General features: G+C 35.0%; 2 protein-coding genes across 3 annotated transcripts; both read right to left on the reverse strand.

Annotated features, from left to right (window-relative positions):
• Positions 1 to 878: 878 nt before the first annotated feature.
• LOC145116536 (tRNA-specific adenosine deaminase TAD2-like) lies at positions 879 to 2,893 on the reverse strand. 2 transcript variants are annotated; one of them, XM_079052876.1, is made up of 6 exons: positions 2,640 to 2,893; positions 2,277 to 2,379; positions 2,135 to 2,201; positions 1,875 to 2,034; positions 1,379 to 1,561; positions 879 to 1,284 (listed from the first exon to the last, which is right to left on the reverse strand). In XM_079052876.1, the coding sequence occupies exons 2-6, from the start codon at positions 2,366 to 2,368 to the stop codon at positions 1,247 to 1,249; spliced, it is 540 nt and encodes a 179-aa protein (XP_078909002.1). In that variant the 5' UTR covers positions 2,369 to 2,379; positions 2,640 to 2,893; the 3' UTR covers positions 879 to 1,246. The 2 variants fall into 2 exon arrangements, with proteins under 2 accessions (XP_078909002.1, XP_078909001.1); XM_079052875.1 differs by having other exon boundaries at positions 1,379 to 1,570.
• A 5,482-nt stretch (positions 2,894 to 8,375) lies between these two features.
• LOC145115312 (uncharacterized) lies at positions 8,376 to 10,839 on the reverse strand. Its single transcript, XM_079051583.1, has 4 exons — positions 10,069 to 10,839; positions 9,538 to 9,608; positions 8,962 to 9,313; positions 8,376 to 8,753 (listed from the first exon to the last, which is right to left on the reverse strand). Exons 1-4 carry the CDS (start codon positions 10,183 to 10,185, stop codon positions 8,625 to 8,627), a joined length of 669 nt encoding a protein of 222 aa, XP_078907709.1. The 5' UTR covers positions 10,186 to 10,839; the 3' UTR covers positions 8,376 to 8,624.
• Positions 10,840 to 18,935: the final 8,096 nt, after the last annotated feature.

An 18,935-nucleotide genomic window follows, 5' to 3' on the forward strand; every position in this document is an offset into this window, starting at 1 on the left:
ACACTTTTCATCCCTTTAGTTTTTTAAAATGTCGTTTCTACACTCTCAGTTTTGAACTTTTTAAAATATCCCCATTTCCACCCTCTGTTTTAAAATGTTGCTTTTCACCCCCTCAATTTTGAACTTTTTGAAATGTCATGTTCACCTTCTTCATTTTTTAGAATTCCGTATTTACCCCATAATATACATAATTTAATTCTCTGGTTACCACACATGAAACATCAACTTTGTAAAATATCACTTGGACCCCTTCAACTTTGAATTTTTTAAAATTCGTTAGATTATTAAAAAAAAAAACTAATTTATTATGTATTTATTTTTAAGGTGGTCAATGTTTCGATATAAATTTGAAAATCTTGTTCGTTACTTTTTTTAAAAAAAATACTTATTTTTCCATGTACGTGTCGATATAAATTTGAGTGTGTTTATGTTTCGGCGTAATTTTGTATACTTTTTCATGTTTCAAGTTTGTCCACATTTTGACGTAAATTACATTTTTGTGTTTATTTTTAAGCATTTTGCTTACATGGCTTTGGTCCGCTTTGTCAGCTTAAGTCTTAAGTTTCTATACATGGCTTTGGTCCTTGACTTTTTTGGTTTGGCAACTGAAGTCCTCCTAAGTTTTTATTGCTATCAAAAGAGTTTCTCTTTTTAAATCAATTACTGACCCGCAAGAACATCCTAGTTTAATATATATCTCAAACTTTTGTTAGCTTAGGCCGATGGGTATGAGTCCTAACCTCCACACCATTTTTTTTTTGTCATCTCACATGCCATGTCACTCTCCACACCATACAATTTTAGCTTGGAAATGATCACCACACCAAAATAATTTCCTATGTTATAATAGTTTAAATTTTTTTATAAAATGAGGACAACTATTCATGTGTAAAGTACAACTCTTGAATCAATAGGAACGGCGTTGTCTTGCTTTGAGAGGGCAACGTCTTTTAAAAGAACTTGAGGCCAGGGTGGTGTTATGTTGGCCTTAACGTTGTTAAGCTTGTGCCATATAGGATCCTCCATGTAGTGGATGACCCATACCAATCACCCTTAACCACTCAGCTTTCAATTTGTTCCTCTTATCTTTTTGTTCAATCTTTATGAAATTTCACAATTTTAAATTAAGTGATGACTTGTTGATGATGCCACAAACTATTGTAACAACTCGATTAAACAATAACCAAATTGTAGTTACAAGATGCAAGAAACATGCATTTGTCAAAACGGAAACACCATTCAAATGTCATGGTTGTTGAATCGGTTGGCGATGAGGTTTTGGAGCTGCACCAAACAAAGGGGGAAACTTTATTTGCTAAAGGAACAACATGAGTCAAAGGATAAATGTGTAATTAAGAGCACATATGTGCTAACATACCATTAGGGTTTCCAAGCTCATAAAAGTTTTTAAAAAGAGAAACTGCTTCTTCACCCATTATCCCACCCGTGCATTTGTAACTTTTCCTCCCAACATCTTCACCACTATCCGATGTATTTGTATGCAAGGATAATATTGATCCACACCCTCCAAATTTATCATTCCCACAACCATAGTACACCTCTTTTATACCTACATCCATGTGTAAGTGAAAAAGAGGGCACCATATTTATATATCAAATTAAAAGTCTCATTAAAACTACATTTGTTACACATTACGTGATTGGACCGGACAAGCTTTCTATCAGTATTTTTTATTGACACCAGTCTCAATCCTTGTTAGTTGCAATTTTTGTCCTATTGACATCAGTCACAGCCCTTGTTCCACCTTTTTGGGAGAAAAAAAAAGTTGTTTTTTGTCTAATTGCAGTCTTAGTCTAATGTACGCCAAATATAGTAAATGCAGCCTATGGTGTGTTATGTTGAATAAGAGTACCAATAAATGATAAGGCAGATGCACACATTATACATGGTTCACATGTAACATAAAGATAGCATTTTGATAACATCTCAACAACTTCATGTTTCGTAAGTCCCTTTTCTTTCCACTCCTTAAGCAGAAAATCAATAGCTTCCATTTCAGCATGTCGTGTAGCCTGCATTTTAGAGGTCAATTTGTTAGTGTTAGTGTTAACATAATGGTGAGTTAACCAGAATTACAAACAGAAAATAGAAAATTGTTATAAAAGTATATACATTTCTTGTTTCATTAGTCCGATTTCTTCCACATGATATGACCTTCCCATCCATAACAATAACACATCTGTTCCATGAAAAAGAAATTCGTTTATATATGACAAATGAGAGTCAAAGTACCAAAGAATTTGATAAGACATACCCCACAGGCACCTCAAGACTGTCAAATGCAATTTTAGCCTGTTCTAACGCCAGCTTCATAAATGCAACAATTTCAGGCATTTCTTCTCCCATCTTGATATGGACTGAAATGAAATAAACAGGCATGGGAAAAAAGGGAAAAGAGAACTCCTTTAAGTAATTGCAAACAGTATGTATTCGGCATTCTAAATAAACAGTAGAAAAATCCTGTGAATCCATATCATTGGCTAGTGACTAAGCATTTGAATTGAAATATGAGCAATATTTTATTCATAAGACAAGTCGCAAGAATGTGAGTGCATATGTCGTTTGTTACACATGCATTGCAACCTAAAGGAAATGAAGTCGTATTTTTTCTTCATACCTGACGCAAACTTCTAATATTGATGCCGAACTTCAGTTAGACATATCATCAAGCATCTAGAGTGCACAACCAGCTATTGCCACCCTCTTATATGTGGCTACAGATGTGAGTTTCAGAACGTTGAAAACAAGAATACACACATTCAACAAGCTGCAATGGCCTGAGAGGAGGAGAGAGAAGCCGACGTGAATCGCCTTTCTTCTATTGAGCGAAATCCCAAATTCTCGAGCGGACAAACTGTACTGGACTGGTTTACATTGTTGTTTGTCATCTGATATTCGATTTTGGCCCAAAACCCGGCCCGATCTGGTGAGGGTCGTCCGAGTTCCGGCCCTTTTTATCGGCCCAATTGGTTGATATATTGTAGACTTTATTAGAGGAACAAAGTAAAGGTAAAACCATTTAGTAGCGTGTTATGCTTAGAGGTGCAACTGGTTTCGGTTTTTTTTAGACGGGTATTGGTTGCAATATGTTTTTTTTTACAAGTAAAATTGCATTAAAAAACTGATTCTTTTGGTTTATAAACCGGTTCCGTTCGGTTATTGTAGAAAAACCGGTATCAGTTATATAGTATAACGTTCTCGTAACAGATGGTTTGGTTTTAACCTAACCGCTTCTCAAAAAACTGGTTTGAAATGTGCACTTCTGTTTAATCATTTAAAGGGTAACCAGTTATCTATTCTCTAGGTAAACTATGTAATGATTTGTACAAAGTTATAATTTATGTTGTTATTATGGGTAAAAATTGAAGTACATTACCATTTTGGTAAAAATAACAAAACATGTTGCTATTTCTTGCAATTTGACATAATATAAAAGCATATTCGAAGAAAGAAGCATGTTGCAAATTGGAATTTTTTATGAATTTTGTTTTTTGCTCTTGTAACACCTGTAACAAGAGACTGTATGGGGACGCGGGGTTTGGGTTCTACTCGACAAGTCGGAGATGTAAAGAGAAACCCTAATTTTTAGGGTTTGCACCATATTTAAGGAACATAACCCGCCTCTTGTGGCCTCCCTTATCACCCTATTAGCCAGAGAAAACCCTAATTCGACATTGCACCTTCTTGAGTGAGAGTAAGAGCTTTTGTGAGTGATTTTGGGGTATTTGTGAAGGATTCTATAGCTTGAAGAGGAAGGAGCAAGGGGAGGTACAGTAAATCCGACATCTACTATGTATTGGCCATCATTTTGAGGTATAAAGTCGTCACCTTGATCTCTAGTTGATTAGATCCCTTTTCTTGGAAGTAAATGGCCATTTTTGGTGCAAAATGGAGTCAAACTTGGATCTGGACATATCACAAGGATATGGTTCCAGATCTGGACCTCTCTAGGTCCCTAATGACATAAAGTTGCTCATTTTATGCAGCCTAGCCCCTTTACATGCACAAAAACCTTGTAAGAAGCCTAGTTTTGATGTTATAGCCTTGAAGGGCCTTGCATGCACGTAAAGTTTGCAACTTTACGTGGTATCTGCACTAGGGGAGTTTGGATCTGAAGTTTGGGACCTTAGATCCCACTGAAAAGGGTTGAACATGTAAAGGACTGAAGGAACTCGTCGAGTCCCTTAGTTGACTCGACGATTCGGGGTAGGGTTTGCTCGTTTCTGAGTTTCTGAATGAGAGCAGTGAAGGGTTAGGGTTTTGGTATGAGCGAACATTAGTTTTCTGGACATTCGATGAACTCGACGAGTCACTAGGGTGACTCGGCGAGTTGATGCGGGAGTCAGTGGAATGGACTCGGGAGGAACTCGACGAGTTGCTAGGATGCACTCTACGAGTTGAGGTCAACATGGACTGTTGACCTTGACTTTGACCAGGGTTGACTTTGAGGGTAATTATGGGATTATGACAAGTTAATCACATAATGACTATAGGCAGTGGAGTTGGAGCAGTGTGTGGGACATATCTGATTTTAGCTTGTCAGTTAAGCATCCGAGAGGTGAGTCTTCTCACCATACCAATGGGTCTACGGCACCAAGGCCGGCCCATTTTATGATATATGGTACATTAGCTGTAGTAGAGATATGTGGTATGATAGTTAGCTTTATGAGAAGTGGTATGCTAGTGATTATGTGATATTTGCATGGAAGACCCCGGGGGAGCCCGTGACAGTTGGATATAAGACCATGTGGGGGACCCCGTGGCATTCCTAGGTAAAGACCATATGGGGGAGCCCATGACATGGTGGTATAAGACCCTGGGAGGATCCCACAGCATCCTTATATGTTTATGTATGAGTTATGTAGTATGGTAAATACTTCTGTGATATATGATATGCTAGTTGATTATTATGTTATTGCATGGAAAACCCCCCCGGGGGGGGAGCCAGTGGCAGTTGGATATAAGACCATGTGGGGGAGCCCGTGGCATTCCTAGGTAAAGACCATGGGGGAGCCCATGACATGAATGTATAAGACCCTGGGGGAGCCCACGGCATCCTTATATGTTAGTATGCATGGCTTATGTGATATATGTAGCTTTTATAGCTAACTTGATATGTGTTATGTGGATTGTGTGTGGGGTATGCTCTGGGGGACTCACTAAGCATTAGCTTACAGTTTGTGGATTTGTTTCAGGTACATCTAAGCCCAAGGGAAAGGGCAAGGCTTGATGGCGCGGCGTGCACTCTCTCAGACATTTTATGAGACACTCTGATGTTTGGAAATAATATTGTTATGGATATGAATTTGAAAACAATTGTATTGTGATTTCATGGTTTATGGAAAAGTGTTTTGACTAATTAAAAATGAAAATTTTCTTTTGAAAAATTGGGTCGTTACACCACCATTCAGTGCTTGTGTTTCTAAGTTTGCTTACCTTATAGGGTTAATGGCTTGATAGGTCGACAACTATATTTTGTGTATATATTTAGTTATATTCTTGTATACGATTTATTATTAAAATGAAAATAGTTTTTCAAAAAACACTGATTTAATTGGCAGTAGTCGGTTTTCGGTGACTCGCTTGGGGAGTTAACGAATCGATAGGGTATGGAGCTATGTTCCATGTACCTATTTGGTCACTTTTTTCTTATACATGGTTTGCCTTTAAAGTGATTGTGCTCCGTTAAAAAAACACCATTTTCACTAAGGGTGGTTGTTTGATTCTGTTTTTGAAATATCGATCGGAATAATCTATATTAAATTAAAACTCGATTGAATCACAATTCAATTGGATCGGTTTTTACAAATATTATTTGAGTAGCATTTGGCTAAGATGGAACAAGGATTGTGTGGGTCAAATACCAAGTCATAGGGTAATAATATTCAAAATTTTAATCCAACCCAAAAAGATGGAACATGATGGGGCTGGAAGAAATTGGACAAAGAAACATCCTTAACCCTTATTCCCCCACCTCTCTCCTCGAAAAAACACAACCCAACATCCATCCCCTCTCATTACAACGATCGCCCTGAAAACTCAGTCCATAATGCATTATAACGAGATTGTAGTGAAATATAAGTAGAGAAGAATATAGAAGTTTTATCCGGCCAACTTATGAAAACTTGAAAACTAATAACCATATGATGAATTGGATAATAAATGGAGGGAAGTCATTTAACAACTATTTTTGGCATATTTGACACAGAGCGTTTGGGAGCTTCTAACATTTGATAAAACGCTCTGTTTTGAACAAAAAATCTCGTTTAGCACTACATGTTTTTAGCGTTTAGTTTAAACAGAATGTTCCAAATCTAAAAACTACCTCACGTAGTGTTCAACAAAATGCTACCAGCTATCAGTTAGCCGTTAATTTTGTCGAACACACCATTTATCGAACGAATACCTTCTTATAACTTCCTTCTATTCACTACTAATGACTCAGTATGATTATTTAACACCCAATTATATGTTTTTAAACCTTGATTAACATATCACATCATCATTAACACAATGATTTACAATCCTAAGTTCAAGATCTAATAAAACTTTGATTAAATCTATTAGAAGTCACATAAGATTCCAAATGAGACATTAGCTTCAATTGATGATTAAATGCCATCAAATATGATTCAAAATGATCATATAAATTAGGTTCATGATATAACTTGAAATTTCAATATGTTTAGAAGCAAGTCATCACATTCAGGCTTAGAACTCCATTGAAGCTCTCCTTTAGAGACTTGAAATCATCAATTAGCTCAACAAAGTTCGATAGTAACATGTTTTGGATTCATCAGCTCAATATGAGAGCAAGAAACTTGATTCCTAATCAAATCAAACATTAATTTTGTTCATCATAACTAAAAATGAATTCCTCCAATTCTAGGATTTGAAAACCTCTAAAACATGATTTGATTCCAATTCTAACTTGCAAATGAGAAATTGAAGCTAGAATTGTATCTTAAGATTATAATCATCCTCTAACCTACATTCCTCAACACCAATCCATCATAGATTCATATTTGTGAAGGCTTTAGATGAGATTTGAAGATAATGGATATATATGTTCTTCCCAAACAGTGGATTCAAGCTCCAAACCTCCCATTAAACTATAATATATTTCAAATCTCCTTAATTACTTTCACAATCATCTTTAAGCTCTTTCAATCCCTCCAATTCATTCAAACGAGAAAGAGAAATGAGTGTCGAGGCTTATGTTCATCAGTTTGCGAACTTGACACTTTAGGTCCTATGACTTCCTAATTTTCTTATTTAGCCCCAAAACACTTGACTAGATTTTGTAATTACCATTTAGACCTTAACCAACTAATTTCTTAACAAAATTAGTCCTGCAAGAGGTTAATTAGGTTAAGTAAAGGTCAAACATGTAATAATACTCGAATCAACTTCCAATTTTCAAACATTTGCCTTTATTTATATATTTAATTCATTAAATATACTTGTTATTATTTATTTTTTTAATTTTAATAAAATAAAGTTTACTCGTAAAAAACAGGTGTTACATTTCTTATCTCTTCCTCTTAATGTAATCCTATTTTCCTTATCAACTCTACTCCTTTAATTCATCAACGTGATGGACCAATGGAAAAGTTTCGCTATATTTTCTAATAAAAAACCGAGAAAGGACATTTTGTTTAATATTCGTAAAAGAATACCAAGTGGTTAAGACTTGAGATAGATGAAAGAGTTATGATGGAAGAAGGATCCCATCATTGGTTTTTTGGTTTTTTTAGATATGTAATTCTTTTGTAGCTTCTTGCTAGTTCTTATTAAAACTTGACGTTCGAAAATAAGTACCCCGATATCTCGAAGAAATGATTTTGGTGGTGATTAAAAAGAAACTCAAGCTCTTTATGTAATTTATAGTTTAGTGTGGTATTTTGGAATCCGTATGAGATGTTTCAATAGTTGCAATATATTTTGGTGATGAAGAATCTATTAATCATTTCGAACTTATTCGGATTATTCAATGTAACTGAAATTTCAAAGATTGTTTCATGTTTTAAATTCATCTTGAAGCTAGGAAAACCACTACTTTTTTTTATTGATATAAAGACAACCACATTGCGTATGTCTACAAACAAAACAAATTTAGAAAAATACCCAACAAATTGCTATCCTACAAATCGACGTGTTCCACCAAGATGAAATAACATGGTTGTTGCCTTGTGGGTTGCTTTCTTACACGTTAATAACAGAAACAAACCATACAACCAAATTTACAATGCAAAAAGTATAAAAAAAACACCATAAACAAACAAAACCTTAACCTAACATCAAAATCTTCCAAAAGATTATATACCTTGTTTACTCAGCCAAAGAGGTGTCATTGTGTCAACAAACACAGGATTTATCATTTATCAAGATATACATTAACAATGATTTCTTCATCCTTCATATTGTTTTCCATGTCAAAATTAAAAATTAAAAAAAGAAAACCCACTAATCCCACAAACCTTTTCTTTACATAATGTTCTTTTCTTTTTTAAACCATAAACCACAATCGAATACCAAGTCAAAATCAAAGTCTTGGCCTTATAAAGATTACCCCTAACCCAAATCTATAATTAACCTTTAGTCATACTCTTAAAGCCACAGGATCTTGCCATGAGATCTTCCTCTTCCCTGCTCTATTTGATGAAGCATCCCCAACATTTCTACAAATCGATAGCTTTAAATCATTGTGTTCCTCTTCTTCTTCTTCAATCTAACAATCAACAAACAATAAAACGTTACAACAAGTAACTATCAAAGAGCTTTTTTTTTTTTTTTTTTACTTTGTGGATAAAATGTTGTCTCGATAAACAAAAAGGATACAGTAAACAAATTTGTAAAAAGTATCTTGTGTTCTTTCTACATTAAGTAAAAAAGAAACATTCATAATTCATATACACCCATTTGACTATTTGACTTACGGATATTTGGTTCAAGTCAAATATAGGAACCCGAGCTTCTTTACCACCAAAACCGTTTTCTTTCCGATTGAATTCAGTCACCGGCGACATGTTGACACTATGCAAATTTACATTTTTATCCCCATGAGGTGGTCGACTTGGATTAACGTTTTTCTTCTCTGTATACACTCTTCCCCTTTGATTTAGGTTGTGAATCGGGGGCAAATTGTGTAAAGTTTTTGCCTTTTTGGGGTGGACGTTTTCCTTCTTGCTTTTTCTGAATTGGGTTGTTTCTAAATTATGTGATTTCACTTGTTGTGAAGTTGTAGTAGACTTGGATTTCAATAAAAATTTGTGTCTTCTCCTCAAGAATCTGTATTCACAAGAACTCAATTTCAGTTCATGATAAAGTTATAAATTATCTTATTATCACAATAAATAACAATGTACTTCCATATATTTTTTTCTTATTAAATCATTGTGCTTTGTATTTTTAAAATAATAACAATGAAAGTAGGATGCTTTAATAAACATGTAAATGAAAGTATGTTGTAATGAATTTAGTAGGTAAAAGTGATTGGAAAGGTGATATCGTACCTAACTTCAGCTTCTAAAGTTTGCTTCTTTTGCTTCATGGCCTCCAATTTGTTTCTTGCAGCCTCTGTTTCCTGTAAATTTCATAACCGAGTTAACTCAGCCCAGTTCAACAAAGCTCGCCGGCTTGTTAACAGCTGTCGGTGGCTCCAAGAGTCACCGGCGATCTTCAAAGATCACAAAATATTTATGACACAAATACCCTTCTGTAGTTGATTGAAATCTTCCAAGATCACAAAATTAATTATAACCCTAACCCCACAAATTTTGTGATGAGAATTTATCAAGAAAATCAAGGGGAAACGTAGATCAGAGAGTTCAAATTCGATTATTAAAGAAAAAAGACATGATTTTTTTTTCCAATAATCTTGAAAGAAACAATAGATCTATTTAGGGAATACACGAAGAGATCATATACGAAATCAACGGCATAAAGATGAAGAAATCTTAAGAATCGTCATCAACATATGATCAAAACAACAAGAACCCTAACGAATCTTGAGGATCAAAAACAAAATAGAGAACAAACTTTACCTGTTCCAACTCCCGGTAATCTTGGAGGAGGGTTTGATGCTTAAATCTTGCTCGAGCGTCCTCATAAGACACATGAGGAGATGAATCAAAAGCAACCCCTTTCATCTTCTTACTCATCAGATCTCAACTTTGTTGAAAAAAAAATCGTAATTCGATAAAAGAAGAGAGAGAAAGTGAAGAAGGAAATATGAAGATGAGAGAGAGATAGAAAGCGAGGTGTGGGGAAGAAAGAGTTTAAAGAAAGAAAGAAAGATGAATGGGTGTGTGTGGGTGTGGGGGTGAGAAGGTTCTTGCTTTTCCTGTTTTCTCTGTTGTTGGTGATGAAACTCTGACCAAAGACAAAGCCCCAAAAAGCCCACATATATCGGTTCGTTTGGTAGACAATGGAGTGATGAAGATGGAGATTTTTGGGGGGTTGCAGAAGGGTATTTGTGGAACAACCATAATTAATTGGTCTGTATGTGAATTTTGTTTTTGTGCGTGTGTGTGTATGTGTATGTGTATGTGTGAGGTGGGTTTGGTTGGAGTTTGAAGACATCTCCCCTCTCTTTCTCTCTCTATCTATCTCACTGATGATTTCTCTTTCTCTTTCTCTTTCTCTCTCTATCTTTCAAGACTCTTTTTTACATAAATTTTGGTCCAACTGGGCCATTGAAGATGGGTGGTGTGTGTGGACTCTTTCTTTGTTTTTCTGATGATGATGAGTTGTGTGTGCCATTTTTCTTTCTTTCTTTCCCTCTTCTTTGTGGGTGGTGTGTTTGTATTGTATATATTTTGCAAGATAGAAAGAAGCAGAAAAAGAAATCATTTAATTAAAGAAAATAGTTTTTTTTAGAGAAAGAGAAAGAGAAAGATGAGTGCTGTGTGTTCTGATGTGGTGCAGTTGTTGGTAGTACCTTGTTTTTAGGCATCGGTTTCCTTGATGACTGGTTCTTTTCTTTTTTTAAATTTGATTGAGATGTGATTGTGATGGTAACCCTTTTTAAAATTACTCTTTACTCCTTTGCTTAATCTATAAATCCAACACTTTTGATCGTTTATAAAAAAGATTCCTCCATTTGGTGTTGTGGTATTTATTATATTGCAGAAGACCCGATGGACATGGAGTCATGAGGGTCTTCTGATCTGGGTGTGCCCACTATATAGCCTTTATGTTAGTCTTCCAGGGGCAAAAACGTAATTTTGTTCTCAATCATGGAAGATACAGGTCCATTAACCTTCTGGTACTGGGAAGGTGGCAAAGAAAAGTGAAAAAGAGAATCTTTTTTTCACCGAACAGCCATTTCCATCAAGCAACAGTCAGGGGTATTTTGGTAATTTACCACCTTCTTCATGTTTCCTTATCTTGGTTTACCCACCATGATTGGCACTTTCCGGGGAAGAAGTCAACAGGTTTTTAAACCAGCTGAACAGTTTAGGGGAGAGAGAAGGAGAATGTGAAAAAAGATCCCCTTTTTTTTCTTTTTTTATTTATTTTCTTTTGGGTGGGTGGATAGAATGTGGTCACAAGTTGTGGAGGGGTTTTATTGCAATTTGATAAACGTAATCTTTTTCTTTGGTAAAGAAAATATGTTTTTAGTCCTTGAAGTATTGATGAGGTGACTCTTTACTCATCCTATTGTGAAATATGTCAAATTCATCATATTTATTTAGGAAAAAAAACCATAGCTTTTCATATTTTTTTGGTTTAACCATCTATATATTTGTAATTTTTACGATTTAGCAATAAAACTTTGAATTTTATCTAAGACTAAATTGAAAAAATGGCCCATATGATATGTCGAAAATTGTTAATTTGGTCTAAAAAGGTTTGGATTATCACCACCGGTTGAAAATTTTTACTTTTTTGCGTTTTTAATCTAATTGATTTTTAATATGCTAAAAATGACGAATCTACCATTTCACATTTACTTTACCATTTATTTCATTAAAATAAAATATAAACCTACCTACCCACCCAAACCTCCAAGACTTTATCTTTATTTCTCTTTAATTTCGCCGGAAACAGCCATCGACGCCGCCAATAACATCGAATTTCACCGTCGGTGTTGGATTTACCGTCAAACCCTTCATCTTCTCTAGCAAACTCCGACAACAAAAACCTAATCATATGGGCAGTGAAAACCTAACCATAAAAGCTTCAGGCGCGACAACGTTTGTCAAGTTTGTCGGACCACCACTATGGCCAAAGATCTGCAAACGTAAAGCCTCACCGCCGTAGAGCTCTAACATAACCAGGTTGGACCACCTTTGTCGTATAGCCACCCTCGTAACGTCGAAACCCTAGAAACATCATCATAGTCGTTTGTATTGCAGGTCCAGATCCTCACGACGAACAGAGGACCGAAGGATCAACGTTGTCCTTCGTCTCGCAACCAATGTTTATCCTTCGTCTCTCCAAAAAAAATGTCGTTGCCCTTCTTCTTTATGCGACCAAGCTTTAATAGATCGAGACGGACAAAGACGGCTCTGGTGGTTGTTTATATCTGAAACCTCCCTCCTAAACGATCGTCGCTTTTTCTTCTTCGTTTTTCCAGATCTGAGGTGGCGAGCTACAATGGAGATGAAGGACGGCATAGATCTGAAGGTCGATGTAATTGGTGGCGACGGTGGGAAATCCTCAGAAAAACCTCTCGTCGTCACCTGTCATTGAAAACCCTAGTGACACAGATGGTTTGACATTCATAATCTATCTCTTTCTCAAATGTCTGAGGTGGTTTAGGTTTTGCAAACCCTATTTTCATTTGTGTCTCTCTTTGTCTTCGTCTCTCTCCTTCTCCGGCGACGGCAACTTTCGGTGATGGTGGTTCTTCTGCTAACGGGTGATGGCGGTGTTAAGTGATGCACCTACCAGATAAAGGGAGGAGGAGTGTTTACATTTTATCTTTTCGTTTTATTTATTTTAATCAAAAAAATAATAAAATTGATATAATAAAATTGATAAAATAAAATAGAAAATATCAAAGGCAAATCTGTCATTTTAAATATTTTTCAAAAAAAGTTAGACTAAAACCACAACAAAATAAAAGTTTTGGATTAGTGGTGCTAGTCCAAACCTTTTTGGATCAAAATAGTAATTTTCAGCTAACCACAGAGTAAGGATGTTATTCGGGTCGGAACCGAACCGGCCCGACCCGAACCAGAATAACCCGAAAACCGAAAGAGTAATTGCATGAACCAAAAACCGAACCGATTAACCAATACGGGTTCGGTTCGGTTCGGTTCATGCAATTACTCTTTTTTGGTTTTCGGGTTATTCGGTTTCGGGTCGGGTTGGTCCCGTTCCGACCCGAATAACATCATTAATCGGTTCGGTTCGGTTATTACCCGAATAACATGTACAAGATTATTAGAGACCTAATATAACCAAAACAAACCGAATAAACCGTATTAGGATTCTATAACCCGAATAATAGAATAACAATGTACTTTTATACATCAACATAAAACATTCAAATACTAACATAACACAATAACACATTGAAAGAATAACATTTACATAGTAGATTAACATAATGAGAATTAATTGCGTACTTGAGTTTCTTGAGTTGGAGCCCAATTTTTCATGACTAGAAAAAGTAGGAATTCGTGAATCCTTAGAGGTAATAGGAAGGGTCGATTTTTGAAAGTCTGAAACAAGAGGAAGGATCGACAGAAGTGATTTCGAGTTTGGAAATAGTTGAGAAGATTGGTCGATTTTGAAATGACGAGGACGAGCGTAGGTTTTTTTTCTGTTATGAACGATGAGGATAGAAGTGTGAATTGTGATTTTGATTTATGTCGATCAAAGAAAGGGGACGATGAATGCTTATTCGGGTCGGGTATTTAGAACCGAATAAGCTCTTATTCGAGTAACCCGAACTGAATAACCCAAGAATCGAATAAGCATAATATAGATACTCGAAACCCAAATCAAATTGCTTATCGGGCCTAATTCGGTTCGGTTCGGTTAAGTTCGGTTTTCTGTTCGGTTAGGATTTTCAGGTCAAATTCTCATCCCTACCATAGAGACCATTTTGACAGTTTTGTCTTTATTTAAAGATGGTCACCTTAACGAGATATACAACATTTCACTTGCTTAATTACAAAACTTTGAATTATATAAAAATTAATGTAGGTTCATATTTTATGATTTAACCATCCTAAATATATTTTTTTAGAAAAAATTACATGAGAAAAAATTACATGAGTCGTTAATGATTCAACACTTCAACTCATTCAAGTTTCAAATTGCATGTATGGTTTTATTTTTAGAAATTAATTTGGACCATCCCTATTTCCCATTTGTTTTAAATTTACACGTTCCATCCTGACAAACGGTTTTGTTATGTTTTTAGTCTGTGTCATATCTAAAATGACCATATTGCCTTTGGACATTTATTTTTTGTTTAATCTAATATTATTTATTATTATTTATAACTTGAAAAAAAGCTTTCACCACCCCAAGTAACCCACCCTTCACTTTTAAACCTAATAAAGTTTCTTTTTTCTCACTATATCTCGCACACCCCCTATTCTCTCCACTTTAAACCTCACCACCAACTACTACCTTCGTCGTCATCTTACTCTGGGCCCAATCCTTCCACATGGGCCCTAGCCCAAGGCCCAATAACATATTTGGCCCAAAACTACCGAAAACAAATGGCCCAACTAAACCCTAACCTTCCAAGCCCAAAAGAAGGTCCAAACCGAAAGTCCATAATCGAAATGCCATCAGACTGAGTACGTTGGGTGTACTCAGCTGGTACGCTAAGCGTATTGCATCGAAGGCTTGTACGTTGTGTGTACAGGCTTGTACACCCAGCGTACTCAACCCATTCAGCCAACTTCGGGATTAAGCTCCTAATCCGTTAAGACTTTGCTCCATAATGCAGATCTGACCCCTTTAAGCTGAAATACCACGTAAAGTTGCTAACTTTACGTCCATGCATGACCATAAGAAGCTCTAAAGCTCAAAAAGGACTTAATGAAGGACTTAAGCCCTTAAACTCCATAAAGTTGGCACCTTTATGCCAAAGGAGTCCATGAAGACCTTAGATCTAAAGTAATAAGCATTTGGTACATCCTAATCCCAACATCCATCCAAAACATGGCTAAAAACATACAATCTAACCCAAGAAGAGATCTAAGCATCTAGCAAGCTGTTGGGTTTTAAGTACTATAACACTCCTATGGTGCACATACAACACTAATGCTTTGGATCTAAGTTTTCTCTAGTTATACATGCAACAATAAATTATCCAAAGCATGAAACCTATCTAACATACAAATATGGTACATGAATCATAAAACTAGTTAGAAGAATACCTCTTATTTGTAGCGTGTAGTTGTTGGCCTTTCAAGAGCTTAGCACCTCAAGTGTGATGCCTCAAACAAGTCACAAACACCATGAACAAATGGAGGACTCTGAGAGAGAGGCTAGAACCACCAAAATCGGCTAGGGTTCTCTTAGAACCCTTGGGGCTGTGAATTTGGAGCTAAGGGGTTACTTTTATAGTGTGGAATTCCTAGAGTTTAAACTTGTAAACCCTAATCCATTTCCTTGGGCCTTTGATCCAATAATCCATATGATACGCCCTTTGGACTAACTCTTAGTCCATTCTAATCAACATTGATCATTAGCCCAAACTATAAGTATCATTGATTTACTTAATCAGTCCCCGTTAATTTAATTAGTCTCTTTTGATCACTGAATTAATTCTTGATCAATACTAATTAAATAATATGATTTGTCAATTAATATATTATACTTATAATATATTAATAAATCACAAATAACCTCTTTCTCAAATATCCATCCTGTCAAATTGTTATGGTGAAGGCAACCCGAAATGGACCATGCTACTCTCGGGTCAAGTACATACCAATTATAGTTATGGGCTTAGACACCTAATCCAACAGTCTCCCACTTGGATAATTCTAATAACTATAACTGCAAGTATGACTTCAAAACCCGACTAGCAACCGTAGCTCTCAAAAGCTGTTGTCGAACTCTGACATAGTCAATAACGCGTCCATTAGATAAGGGATCATATATTCCTCCATTCTAGATATCGTATGGACATGAGACATGGATTATAATCATTCTCTTTGTCCATGTATTGTTTCCCTATTTCCGATTTATGACGACCGACTAATTGAACAAATCAAATCAGTCCAGGCTTGGCCAAGCACTTAGGATTGTCATCACTAAATCATCGAGGGGCCCACATATATCGCTTTTATCCCTCTTAGGGTAAAAGGAACGGATAAACTTCGACTCATATGCTTGCACTATTTACTCATCAAATCACACACAACAATATGTTTTATAACATCAAGTTACTGATGCGTTTACGTATTATCAATGTGCAACCGGCTCGTAAACAACAACTCATATCTCTCTGTTTCAATAATATAGGATATTATCGTCTCACAATCACTCGTGATAAAATCCATGAAGTGATTCAGATGAGTGTGGGTTTAATCCAATACTCTAATCTTATTACAGGAGTACTCATGAACACTGTAGCAAACTTGTGCTATGTCTAACACTTTAGACAATCTACAGACGAATTCATGACAGTCTTACCTCATTAACTACTTCCAAAGTATGATTGACTGTGGATGTTTGAATAATCTTATTATTCGGGAAGTCAAAACATGTGTAGTGAAACACAAGAATAATCGAATCCAATATGGTCTCAAAACTTTTGAATATAAATAAAACACCTTTTATTTAATCACCATATCGATTACACATTATTCATTGTATAATGTTTCGACTAATCAACTTAATACTTGAATTAAAACAATAGTCAACCCATGCTCCAAGCATGCATACTATGTTTACCTATGGTCCTTACTTTGTGAAATAGATCAATTGTAAACATTTCCAATGACACTCATTTCACAATTCCAAATCCTTATCGTAAGTGTAAGAATACCAATTCCTTGCCACTTACTGTAATCTGTTAGATTCTAAGCTTATATGCAGTGATCCTTTTGTAACGACTATGTACACAAGTCACAGAGACTTTGCCAATTACAAAATTTCCATTGGAAATTGTTACAAGATAGTTCCATAGATATGAAGTCTCATATTCAAAGCACATTCCTTTGAACATCCTTCTTGCATAAAAGTTTCTAACTTACTCACAGATTCTTGATATCCAACTCCCATTATGGAAACTTTTCCATAATTGCCATATGACTATCCATTCTTAATAGAATCCTATCTATTCAGAATTATATCAATATGGTTCATTCATTACTATACTTCCAACTGTCCTTAAGCAATCAATCCTTAGCGAACCTCAAATCGTCCTTGACAGTTGTTTAATAACTTTAATCATATCCGGTTTTTGTCCTTTTTCCCTCTTAATGCCCCAGGCATTTGGAAAATTAAAACACGTGAATATTATAGCATATGTAATCAATCCTATATCTGAAGCATATGGGACACGATTCATAATGTATTACATAAAGACATGACACCTAACCAGTCTTTTGCTACAATAATTACATATATAGAATTTCCGCTGTTGAAATATTTCAACATGGTATTCATATATCCATGACTAAGACCATCTCCAACCCATCTCCATTTTCCCCCATAAATGGAGTAAAAAATGGGATAAATAGTGTTTCATCTCCAACCCTACTCCATTTTCTACCCCATTTTGACCCCAAAAGTATATTCCTAGAATATTCCATTTTTATAACTTATATATATTGTCAAATACACCCCTCTACTAATTAGATTTTAACAAATATATATTATATTTTTTCATTACAAAAATATTTCAAATTATATTATCATAAATAAGATGTTTATATATAATAAATTTAAATTAACTATTACTTTATTATAAATAATTATTAAATAAATAAGATTATATTTATAATAAATATATCAAGATTACGATCATAATTGTTTACTATATTTTATAAATTATGTTACTGCGTTTCAAATTTTTAATATATATTTAATTTTTTATATGAATTCAATAAATAAATATTAAACTCTATATTTATGATTAATTAATATAAATTAGTATATAACATGATATTATAAATATTAAATATTGCATTTAAATTATAATTAATAGATAAAATAAACTAAAAATGTATAAAATAAAAATGAGAGGGACTAAAATTGGCAACCAAACTTCAACTCCATTTTTGAAGATATGAATAGTATTCCCCAAAATATGGGGGAATACTATTCATATCTCCAAAAATGGATGTGGAAATGGGGTAGGGTTGGAGAAAAATGGGGGAAAAATGGAGTTTGGGGGTGTGTTGGAGATGCCCAAGTTTGATTAATACTTCAATCTAAACTTTTAGATTCGAAATCAAGTATAAGTATCCTCTCCCTTACTATAGCGAAACAACTTTTCAAATTTTGCAACTTTGCAACTTTGTAATCTTTGTTTCCTATAATTAGTATTGCTAACTTGCAACACTTCACATAATAATCATGCTCCCACTCTCATGATAATTATATTCTTACCAACATAACACTTATGCTCCCACTAGCTTTGACATGTATCCGAAAATCAGTTGGACTTCTAGAAATCAATACTTATTGACTTTCTTTCCAAAGTTTAGATTTCCGATGCGAGATGCTTCAACGAGCCTTTATCTAAGCTCATACACCTTTTATAAGAGAGCTCATATGTATGTCTAAATTATTCAGAACTTACAGCAATAAGTTCCGAATGTTCAACCTATTTTCCATTTCTTACAATTCGAACTATGAAGAGGGATGTCGTAATCATAATCGAATTTGAGAACGCGATTAACACAACTACCATCTCCTTAAAATCTACTTAGTGAAAGCGTTTCCTCACAATCTTTTTCATGAATTGGAGAGAAACCTTATG

Source organism: Lactuca virosa, chromosome 5 (assembly GCF_052849685.1).
Source record: "Lactuca virosa cultivar CGN04683 chromosome 5, Lactuca_virosa_CGN04683_v6, whole genome shotgun sequence".
NCBI classification, from domain to species: domain Eukaryota; kingdom Viridiplantae; phylum Streptophyta; class Magnoliopsida; order Asterales; family Asteraceae; genus Lactuca; species Lactuca virosa.